The sequence below is a fragment of the Ursus maritimus genome, unplaced genomic scaffold (genome assembly GCF_017311325.1).
Source record: "Ursus maritimus isolate PB19 unplaced genomic scaffold, ASM1731132v1 scaffold_37, whole genome shotgun sequence".
NCBI classification, from domain to species: domain Eukaryota; kingdom Metazoa; phylum Chordata; class Mammalia; order Carnivora; family Ursidae; genus Ursus; species Ursus maritimus.
Window position 1 is genome coordinate 542,245 of NW_024426341.1, and position 12,064 is coordinate 554,308.

Consider the following 12,064-nt stretch of genomic DNA (forward strand, 5'->3'; position numbering starts at 1 on the left):
GTGTGTGTGTGTGTGTACACATGGGTGCATGCACCTTCATGAGTGAGAGCAGTCCTCAGAGCAGTGATACACAGGCTCCTCTACTTGAAATTGAACCTTAAAATAAACACTCCAAACTCAATCAACAGATGATACTAAGGAGGGAGGGCCAATTGACAGGACTTTACTGCAACCATCATAAAGTGCAAGACGTACATAGTGTGGACAAGGAACTCCCAGTGTCTTAAATTTTAAGCAGCTATAAGGCCACACGATTATGTGAAATTCATTACCACCACCTCTCTTCACTCTCCCTCTGTCCATTTCCCTCAACATACTGACTTCCTTCTAACCCTTGATTTTCTGACAGAACCACTTCCTCAGGGCCTTTGCACCAGCCAGTCCCTCTACCAGGAAGACCTCCCTTCTTCCACCCTCTCTTCCATTAGGTCTCTGTTCAAATGCCACCTTAGCCAACTTTGACTGAATACCCAACATAACACCTCACTCATTATCTCCCTTAACCTGCTTCTGTTTTGTTCTTAGCGTCTGTCACCATCTCACAATCATTTAATTTTTACATATGCATCTACTCTATCACCAATATAGAATTGTATGGATTTTTGCTTCTCAGAACTCTTTGTTTTATGATAGAATTTCCAAAATAGGGTCAAAACTCAATATATTCCACAAATGCATGAAATAATTTCTAACTAAAACTGTACAATAACCAACCTTTTGGGGAACATTTGATGTTGTGATGAAAATTCCTAATCAGAGAGGAACTCGGAATTCTTTCAAGGGGACCAAATCGACTCACAAAATATTACAATTAGTATCTTGACTGGAAAATATAAATTGTGCTTTTCCACAAAGTGAGCAATGACTACCAATGTCATTGTAAGCAATGTGTGAAAATTAGTCATGTTGTTTTCCCCTGTGCTAGTAGTCACCTCCACCACATGGGCCCAAGAAACTATACAGGAATCTCAGAGTTCCAGCTTCTGGGATTTTCAGAGGAACCAGAACTGCAGCCCCTCATATTCGGGCTTTTCCTCTCCATGTACCTGATCACTGTGTGTGGAAACCTGCTCCTCATCCTGGCCGTCAGCTCTGACTCCCACCTCCACACCCCCATGTATTTCTTCCTGGCCAACCTGTCCTTTGTAGACATCTGCTTCACCTCCACCACCATCCCCAAGATGCTGCTGAACATCCAGACTCAGAGTAAAGCCATAACCTTTGCAGGCTGCATCACACAGATGTATTTTTTCATACTGTTTACAGGATTAGACATGTTCCTCCTCACTGTGATGGCTTATGACCGCTTTGTGGCCATCTGTCACCCCCTGCACTACATGGTCATCATGAACCCCTGGCTTTGTGGACTGCTGGTTCTGGTGTCCTGGATCCTGAGTGTCTTGCATTCCTTGTTACACACTTCCATGGTGTTGCGGCTGTCGTTCTGCACAGAGGTGGAAATCACCCACTTTTTCTGTGAAATCAATCAGATAATACAACTTGCGTGTTCTGATACCTTTCTCAATAACATGGTGATATATTTTACAGGTATGTTGCTGGCTGGTGGTCCCTTCATTGGGATCCTTTACACTTACTCTAAGATAGTTACCTCCATACATGGGATCTCATCAGCTCAGGGCAAGCATAAAGCATTTTCCACCTGTGCATCTCACCTCTCCGTTCTCTCCTTATTTTATTGTACAAGCTTAGGAGTGTACCTTAGCTCTGCTGCTCCCCAGAGCTCCCACGCAAGTGCAGTGGCCTCGGTGACGTACACGGTGGTCACCCCCATGCTGAATCCCTTCATCTACAGCCTGAGGAACAGAGACATAAAGGAGGCTCTGATGAGGTTCTCTGGGATGGTAGCTCTGAAAGGGTCAATAGTCCTGGGTTGAAGACATGCCCATGATGGCAGGGCCCAAAGCCTGAGCCGAATATTGGGATACTTTGATCAGATTGTGGAAGTGGAACATGCCTCTTTTATTTTTTTTCCCAGAATTTCTATTTTTACCTGTCTGAAAAATTTACATAACATACTTTTTAAAGCTCTGATATCCAAGAGATTTTCTCTTTGTCATCTTCGTACTCTCTCAATGCCATTGCTAACCTAAGATGTGAAATATTAAGACGTCTCACTTATCCAAAAGACTATATAAATCTGCTAAGAATAATTTTCTCAAATAAAATATATCACAGTGAGTATTTTTTTCTTTTGTTTGACTGAACACTACTCCTATGGAACATCTACTCTTGGCCACCACAGCTGTTTATGTAAGTTTATAACAGAAAAATCTGAGACCATGTGCTTCACTCTTGTGAACAGCTTCCTTTGTATATCACAACCTTCACTGCTCTTCCTGAGAATGCAGACTTTGACATACGGGTGGTTATAGGTAACCATGGGATTTTTCTACACATTAGGATTGTGTCCTGTTACACAGATGTGTCGCCATGCCTACCACAGTCACTGGCAAAAAAAAAAAAAATGCTAATAAATACATGTCTCCAAGTGGAATCTACACAGAGAAACAAATATGGAAAAAATACATTGACATAATGTAGCCTTGGAATTGAACCATTTCTTTAAGAATGATAAGAAATATATTAAAGCACACATTTATTGCTGTGAAAAAATGTTTCTTCATCAGACACTTCATCTATTCATTGAATTATGGTATATCAGAGTCCATTTTTAAAGTGTATTCATTAAGGTGAAAGACCGGTGGCATGTTTGGGGTTTACTAAATTGTTTTCTGGATTCCAGTTGAAATTTTCCTGTGCTACGTATGAATGTGATTCCTTCCATTTCTCCAAATGAACTATCCCCCGCTATTCAAAATTTTGTCATAACTTCTAAAATGGCAGTGGTTGAACAACATCAGTATTATCCATTATTTATGATCCTCATAACCACAGGAGGACTCACCAGCAAGCTTGGGTTCCTGTCCAGGATGTGAATCAGAGTCATAAGTTTGGTGCACACATGCATGTCCTTCCAACCTTTCCATGTTACATCAAAGGGGCCTCAATGGAGTCATTTTTATAATGCAATCACATACAATAAACTTGAAGAACGAGGTAATCTTGAAAGTTAGTTTCAAGTATCAGAACAAATGCCTAGGATAAAAAGAATCAGATTACTACAAATGCCCTTGAGCTCTGTGTGAGTTGATTATTATATCAGTTAGCAATGCTGCATACAAAGCATTCTAAAATAAAATGGCTTAGTATAGGGGCCACGAGGTGGCTCAGTTGGTTAAGTGTCTGCCTTCAGCTCAGATCATGATTCTGGGGTCCTGGGATCGAGCCCCCCAGTAGCCTACTCAGTGGTAGGCCCCCCTGCTCAGTGGGGAGTCCGCTTCTTCCTCTCCTTCTGTCCCTTCCTTGCCCGCCACTCATGCTCTCTCTAGCTTGCTCTCTCTTGCTCTTATGTAAATGGTGAAAGTAAAAAAAAACAAAAAAAAAAACAATAAAAAGGACAGAATAGGTATTAAATTATCTGTTGCCTTATCAACTGGTGTATATTTTGGAACTTACCTAATTTCATTAAAAACATATGTGGAGCCTAGAACATAACATATTACACTTGGCTTGCATTGTCCCAGCTGAGAATGGCAAAAATGTCTTTCAGAGCTCATAAACGAAGTATAACAATAAAGAAGTGAGCCTGATTTTTAGTAAACACAACTTTTAGATCAAGTGTGTTATATTCTTCAACGGATTTATTTGGGAAGCCAGTGGTGCCATTCCTCAACATAATTTTTGAAATTGTCTTTAAATTTTCCTTTAGAGACAAATTTCAAATGCCTTCTCTTTTTTCCTGCTAAACTACATACCCTCTAATGTACAAAATTAACACACACACACACACACACACACACACATTTCCTTTTTGAACAAACAACAGCATTACTGAATCTGAACACCCATCTGTTCACCAAACTGATATTATAATTATGTTTGGCTGCCTCCAAAAGCCAGATCATTCCACAAAGATAATATTTGAAATAGTGTTGAGATAATCTCCCAAAGAAAAATACCTCAAATATTTTAGGTAATCGGAGTTGTACTGGGATAAGTTGAATTGGAAACCAGGAGCCTTACTTATAAAATGATGGAGTCATTTGAAAGGATGAATTGAGCTGTGTTTGTTCAAACATTTAGTTGCATTATTTAATAATAATTGAAACCAATATTTGTGCAGTGTTTTTCTATTTAAAAAAAAAAAAAAAATAAATAAATAAATAAATAAACAAATAAAAGTTTTAAAAATGGCTTCTTATAATGTCTTTATTAATGAAGGAGGTTCTAGGGTCAGGAATTTTTCTGATCTCTGCAGGGCTCCTCAAGAGTCTGAAGTCAGGTAGGAATCTCTACGTTGTGATTCTAACGCTCATCCATGAAGTGTGTGGCTGCAGTGCTCTTCTGTCTTGAGTCAACTTATATCATTTTACCCATTTCATAAATGTAGGAAATCTTCCAGTTACAAAATAAATGAGTTTATCAAATGTGAATTGTCTTAGTGTAATTCCTCTGTTTTTAAAGATTTTATTTTATTTATTTTTTTTATTTGACAAAGAGAGATTGAGCACAAGCACAGGGAGCAGAAGGCAGAGGGAGAGGGAGAAGTAGGCTCCCCACTGAGCAGAGAGGCCAACTCAGGGCCCAGTCCCAGGCCCCTGAGATCAAGATCTGAACTGAAGGCAGACGCTAACCAACTGAGCCACCCAGGCATCCCTAATTCCTCAATTTTAACACCCACATGTGAACCGATGCTTTTCACAGTTGGACGAGAGCTCTCCCACCCCGATAGGTGTGACCCAGCTACCTGTGCTCCAGATCTGACCCTGAGTCATGCACCACTAGAATTTTAAAATTCTAATTAATTTACTGGGGCATTATTACATGTGATAAACTGTACACATTTAACGTGTGCAACATTAGGAATTGAAGGAGTCATTGAAAAATCTTGGGTACATACTGCATGATTCCATTTCCATAGAATTCAAGGAGGTGCACTGTAAGCTCTCACTACTTCATTGTGCAATTGTTAGGGGGTAAACCCTCCAACCTTCGTTTTCTTCCGAAGGCAATGTGGAATCATAAACATAACTTCAAGGGATGTTTTAAGGCAAGATGCAATGAGTGGAAATACTTTGTTGGGGACAAAGAATGTTCAAGACTAAGAGTGGGTGTATGTAAATGTATGTATATTCACATACATTTTTATTTCAAGAAAACATACTGACATGCAAGAATGTACGTGCACAAGGCTCCTAACCCTCGTTATAGCTCGTTATAAACTATCTATTGTGTTGAAAGAAAGCTTTAGAGAAACTTGATGGGTAAAGAAATGAAAACTATGAATGTTTTCTTTCACGTATGCTAGGAGTGTAGAAATTCAGAAAAACAAAATTTAGAGAACAGGTGGCCTTAGTTTTCACAACGGATCACTTTTCCTACCTAAGTGCCCAGAGGCTTCAAAGACAGAACCACATTGACATTTATACAAGGAAAACTCCTCTCTACCAGCTAATAGGACTAAAAATCTCCAAACTCACTAGATTTTTCTTGAACCTAAGGTAGGGTTTCAACACACAATGCCCTGACCCACAGAAGCTAAGTGAATGATTTGAGAGGCTTAAATTTAGTTTCTTCAAAGAAAATTTTAGTGGAGAAATGGCTTTGTCACTTTCTTATTGCTGCTTTCACCAAGTACCACAATGATGGTTTCATAGAAACAAATTTATACTGTTCCAGTCCTGGAGGTCAATTGCAAAAATGAGTCTCTTTGGGCTAAAATCAATATGTCTCTGAAGGACACAGAGAGAGTGAATACCTTCCTACTTACGTGATTCTGGGTCGTTATTTATTCTCCACAAAAATGCATGTCATCCCGAACTCTTCTTGGTACCTGAAAATTATCCTCATTAGAGTCACTCTTTTTGTTTCAGATTTTATTTATTTATTTATTTATTTATTTATTTATTTATTTAAGAGAGAGAGAGAGAGCAAGAAAGGGGGATGGGGCAGAAGGAGAAGGAGAGAGAATTTCGAGCAGACTCCTAACTGCCTATCTAAGCTTGGAGCCCAAAGTCGGGCTTCATCCCAGGAGCTGGGAATCATGACCTAAGCTGATACCAAGAGTTGGAAGTTCAACTGACTGAGCCACCCAGATGTCCCTAGAGTCACTTTCTATTATTATTATGATATGTGAGTCACCATACAGTACATCATTAGCTTTTGATGTAGTGTTCCATGATTCATTGTTTGCGTATAACACCCAGTGCTCCATGCAATACGTGCCCTCCTTAATACCCTTCCCTGGGCTAGCCCACCACTCCAACCCCCTCCCCCCCAAAACCCCACCTTGTTTCCTGGAGTCACTTTTTAACAGTTATCCAAAATAAACTTGAATAACAGAATGATTATGAATGTTGCTCCATAGCAAGCCATCCTGAGAGCAAATGGCTTGCTATAATGTCTCTAGCATCAAGTGGAGTTGTATGGTGATGAGTTGTTCTGATCTCTGTTCATTTCCTCAAGAGTCTTGAGTCAGCTCTGTGTAAACTGGGGAGGATCTGCTGATCTCTCCAGGGCATTCTTATATAATCCGGGTTTGGATAGTTAGTTGTGGCTAATCCAGGATGGTCTTGGCTTGGACAACTGGGCTCTGCTCCACATGTCCTCACTTCCTCTGGCAGCACACTAGCTATTTGAAGGCAGAATTCCATGAGAGAGCAAGTGAAATGCACCAAGGTTCTAAGGTCCGCTGTCACCCAATCATATTCTGCTGGACATGGCAAATAAAAAATCCTAATCCAGCCCAAGTCAAAGGTGAAGGAAGAGTCTCCACCACCTAAGAGAACATGCTGCCCACATTGCCAAAGACATGGCTACAGAGAAGGACGGTATGTGGGGCCATCTCTCCAAACAGTCTACCACTGGGGTATATTTCAATCTGAAAATTTTCCTTTCCACTTTCACCTTCAGCAGTGGAATGATCTCAGAGAAGACAATGGGACTTAATTATGTGTCTACTGGCAGTTAAGGAAATTCTACTCCACAGGGTCAGGCTTCCCTCCAAAGCTATACATCTCCTCCCACTCCTTGCCTAATAGTCACCATTTCTAGTCTAAGAAAAGATCAAAGAAATAAAAGATTTATTTTCCAGATGCCTCAGAGAGCAGGGACCTTGTATGTAGCTCACTGATTAATGGAACTAAGAACTGTTGTATCACTGATGATTTCTTCATGGCATCCTTATGTAGATCCTGTTTTCCTATTGATTGACCTTCCCATTGACATGTTTATCATGGTTGTCATCCTGATACTGTGTTTTATTTTTTCATGGGGAGAATTCTGCTGGAAGGAGGTGACATTTGAAGTGCAAATAGAAGACAGAGACATAGAAATATTTTTTCCTCATTTTTCCAGTTTTATTGAAATATAATAGACATATAAAATTCTGGAAGTTTAGGCATACAGCTTGGTGACGTCATATACTTATACGTTGGGAGATATCACCACAATAGGTTAGTGAATACATCCATCACTTCACAAAGTTATCATCTCTTTTGGTTGTAAGAACATTTACTATGGACACTGTTAGCAATATTCAAGTATACAGCACAACAGAATTCACCATAATGACCATGTGTACATAAGTTCCAGAACTCATTCATCTTATAACTGAAGATTTGTAGGCTTTCACCATCATCTTCTCATTTCCCCAAACCCCAGCCACAGGCAAACATCAACCTAGTCGCTGCTTCTATGAGTTCAGAGTTTTGTATTTAACATATAAGTGATATCATACAGTAATTGTCTTTCTCTGACTGATTATTTCACTTAGTGTAATACCCTTGGGGTCCATCCATGTTTTAGCAAAGGACAGGATGTCTTCCTTTCTTTATTTGTTGAATTCCATTTTGCACATATGCCATCATTATTAATTCATCTGTTGATGGATACCAGGCTGTTTCTATGTCTTGGCTATTGTGAATAATGCTGCAATGAACATGAGAGCACAGATATTTGATATATTACAAATATGTGGGAATTAAACCACACCAGCCATTTTAATAAATGTGATACACTCCATTCATAGAACGAAATATAACAATCATAGGATCATCTCAATACATGCAGAAAAATCTTTTCACAAAATACAACATCCTTTCATGATTAAAAAAAAATCTTCAACAAACTGGGTATAGGAGGAATATACCTCAACGTAAAAGAAGGCCATCTATGACAAACCCACAATAACCTCATAGTAAATGTTGAAAGGTTAGAAAACGTGTTCTTTGCAATCAGGACCAAGACAAGGGTGTCCACTCTCATCACTCTCATTCACCATAATACTGCACATCCTAGCTAAAACACTCAGGCAAGATAAAGAAATGAAGGCATCAAAATCAGAAAGAGGAAGGAAGGAAGGAAGGAAGGAAGGAAGGAAGGAAGGAAGGAAGAAAGAAAGAAAGAAAGAAAGAAGAAAGAAAGAAAGAAAGAAAGAAAGAAAGAAAGAAAGAAAGAAAGAAAGAAAGAAAAAGAAATTTATTTACAAAAGACATGAACTAAATAGAGAAAATCCAGCAGACTCAACCCTTAAGAGCACACTCACCATGATGAGCCCTAAGTCATGTGTACAATTACTGAATCACTATATTGTACTCTACTATATCATTCTGTATGTCAACTTTATGTTCTGCACCAATAAAACATTATTAAATTGAAAATTGTACTTGTGGTAGACCTTTTGCAGAGATGGCCCCAATTCACCACTTATCTCTATATCCACATACTTGGCAACGTGACTATGAAGCTCCTTCCAATGAGAAGTGGAGTCTATTTCTCCAACTTTGAATCTGGACTGAACTTAGTGTTTTCTTTGCCTTGACTACTAGTGTATGCTGAAAATGACAGTGGGCCTCAAGGAGCCATTGTGTGTTTCTGCTGCTTTCTTGTAACCCTGCCTCTGCCATGTATAGAAGTCCAGTTTAGCTTGCTGTAGGAGGAAACTGACCATAGCTCAGTTGCTCATGGCCAACCTAGACCGGCAGCCTACCACCAGCAAGACCACAAATGTGAGAACACAGCCAGGATTAGTGGAGCACTTCCAGCTGACCCACAGCTGACTGCAGCCTCATGAGGAGACCAACAGAGACCAGAAGACTTCCCCAACATAGACCCCCATGATATTTTAAGAGAAACATTGTCTTATATAATTTACATTTAGCATGGCTTATCCTGCAGCAATAGCTGACTGATTCAATAATCAATTAAACAGAAGTGAGAATATTAAGAGTAATCTACTGGTTCTTATATTGGACATTTGTTCTGATATTTAAAAGGACTATTCCTAATGGTCTGGTTAATCACATTTATTTCAGATAACTATACTAAAAAGTGACCACCATTGAGATTTCCACCCAGGTAACTGGTAGAGGTTGGAAAAACCTCCATGTTTTTGCAGGAAAAGCTTGTGGGACCTTCAGTCACAAGTTTCCATTCCCAGAGCATTACTGGACAAGAATTCAAGCTCTTCTCTGTGTCATCCTTTGATCATAGGATGGAAGAGTGTTTAGAGCCTAAAAAGGGCAAAGAAATTAATGACGGAGTGAACACACCAATTGTTCACTCACTCACACTGTAATATTTATGACAACATTTTTAAAGGGGGGGAGTTTAGGGGCGCCTGTGTGGCTCAGTCGTTAAGCCTCTGCCTTCAGCTCAGGGTGTGATCCCAGGGTCCTGGGATCGAGCCCACATTGGGCTCCCTGCTCTGCTGGGAACCTGCTTCTTCCTCTCCCACTTCCCCTGCTTGTGTTCCCTTTCTCGCTGGCTGTCTCTCTGTCAAATAAATAAGTAAAATCTTTAAAAATAATAAAAATAAAGATAAAGATAAAAAAATAAAGGGGGAGAGTTTAGGGCAATGGGAGGAGTCATATTCATGGGTGGGACTTGAAATTTTCAAATAGAAATAGTAAATCATCCAATTAAATAATACAAAATCTGCCACTAAATTCTTCACTCCAATTAATAAAACCCTTTAAACAGGGACACCAAAAATCCCACACTTCAATGAGATGTTCATCATCAAAAACACACTATCTGCCATAAAAAAATGGTGTGATACAAAATTTTACTTCATCATACTTCAGGTCTTCTCTGATACCAAGCCCATATTAAGTCAACTGGTTTATGCAAATTTGTCTTTTTATATATTACTCTTGGAGGGAGTTTTCCATAAGGAATTTTTGCCTTACTATTCTGTTCCAGAGATACTGTGGCTGCTGAGCTGGTAAGGAAACAAGATCCTAATGAGGATCTTAAACCCCCTGACTACCTACAAAACAAACTAGTCGATTAAAGTATATATTACAGTTAAGAACATTTAAGGAATTATTGTAGAAAGGAATGACAGACACAGGGTGAAAAACTGTGATCTCAGAATTTCCTCCACAATAAAATTATAAAAATGGCCTCAGTTGCCAATGTCAATTATTTTATGAAAGTAAGACCATTCATCGCTATATGAGGCAAATGGGAATCTCCAAATGGTATCTGATTCAAGGTTGGGACTAACTTTGGAAATTAAGAAAACAAAAGGAAAATTGTTGGCTATCAGAAGGAGCAGAAAGTTCAACAAATGGACTTATTTAAATTCAATAAAGCAGTTGAACTTTAGAAATATTGAAACTCCAGGATATACAAGAGGGATTAAGTTCTTCTTTCATGATCTGATTAAAGAATATCAATTTCTGGCTATTAGGCATTAAGCCTGCAAGCACAGGTACCTGTGGAAAAGTGGCCCTTTGTGGCTCCTCTGAAAAATTCACTTAAAGCCCCCTTTATGTCTGTGCTCCTCAGGCTGTAGATGAAGGGGTTCAGCATGGGCGTGACCACCGTGTACATCACTGAGGCCACTACACTTGTGTGGGAGCTCTGGGGAGCAGCAGAGCTAAGGTAAACTCCTAGGCTTGTACAATAAAATAAGGAGACAACTGAGAGGTGGGATGCACAGGTGGAAAATGCTTTATGCTTGCCCTGAGATGATGAGATCCCACATATGAAGGAAACTATCTTAGAGTACGAGTAAAGGACCCCAGTCAGGGGAGCACCAGCCAGCAGCATAGCTGAAAAATATATCACCATGTTATTAAGAAAGGTGTCAGAACAGGCAAGTTGGATCACCTGATTGAGTTCACAGAAAAAGTGGGGGATTTCCACCTCTGTGCAGAAGGACAGCCGCAACACCATTAAGCTTTGTAACAAAGAATGCAGGACACTCATGATCCAGGACATCAGAACCAGCAGTCCACAGAGCCAGGGGTTCATGATGACCGTGTAGTGCAGGGGGTGACAGATGGCTACAAAGCGGTCATAGGCCATCACAGTCAGGAGAAAGTTGTCCAAACTTGCAAAAAGTATGAAAAAGTACGTCTGTGTGACGCAGCTGTCATAAGTTATGACTTTTCTCTGTGTTTGTATATTCACCAGCATCTTGGGCACGGTGGTGGAGGTGAAACAGATGTCTACAAAGGACAGATTGGAAAGGACGAAGTACATGGGGGTGTGGAGGTGGGAGTCAGAGCTGACGGCCAGGATAATGAGCAGGTTTCCACACACAGTGATCAGGTACATGGAGAGGAAAAGCCCAAAGAGGAAGGGTTCCAATTCTGGTTCCTCAGAAAATCCCAGAAGAAGAAATTCTGAAATTCGTGTATCATTCTTTAGTTCCATGGAGTCGATGTGACTACCAAAATAAGAGAAAAACAGCATGACACAATCATGCATTACTAACCTGACAGATATATTATCCTTTATATTCTGCACTCAAGAAATTAATGTTTATATCTGTGTATGGTACATGATAAAAAAGCACTGAGAACTAGGAATAGACAAGATATTTATCTCAAGATAAAGCCATTTATGAAAAACCCACAGCAAGCATGATCCTCAAAGGGGATACAGTCAATATTTTTCCTTTATGGTCAGGAACAAGGCAAGGATGCCCACTTTCCTAATGTCTCCTCAGCATAACCCTGGAAGTTCTAGC

The 12,064-nt window shown here is 39.7% G+C and overlaps 2 protein-coding genes across 2 annotated transcripts; one reads left to right on the plus strand and one right to left on the minus strand.

Annotated features, from left to right (window-relative positions):
* The first annotated feature begins 941 nt into the window (after positions 1-941).
* LOC103681579 (olfactory receptor-like protein OLF4) lies at positions 942-1,895 on the plus strand. Its single transcript, XM_008711166.1, has one exon. The coding sequence runs from the start codon at positions 942-944 to the stop codon at positions 1,893-1,895; it is 954 nt and encodes a 317-aa protein (XP_008709388.1).
* Positions 1,896-10,773: 8,878 nt separating this feature from the next.
* LOC103681578 (olfactory receptor-like protein OLF4) lies at positions 10,774-11,802 on the minus strand. Its single transcript, XM_008711165.2, has one exon. The coding sequence runs from the start codon at positions 11,800-11,802 to the stop codon at positions 10,774-10,776; it is 1,029 nt and encodes a 342-aa protein (XP_008709387.2).
* Positions 11,803-12,064: the final 262 nt, after the last annotated feature.

Bases quoted from the DNA above. Each gene is read 5' to 3' on its own strand.
- LOC103681579 (XM_008711166.1), top strand. From the start codon at position 942: ATGGGCCCAAGAAACTATACAGGAATCTCAGAGTTCCAGCTTCTGGGA.
- LOC103681578 (XM_008711165.2), bottom strand. From the start codon at position 11,802: ATGCATGATTGTGTCATGCTGTTTTTCTCTTATTTTGGTAGTCACATC.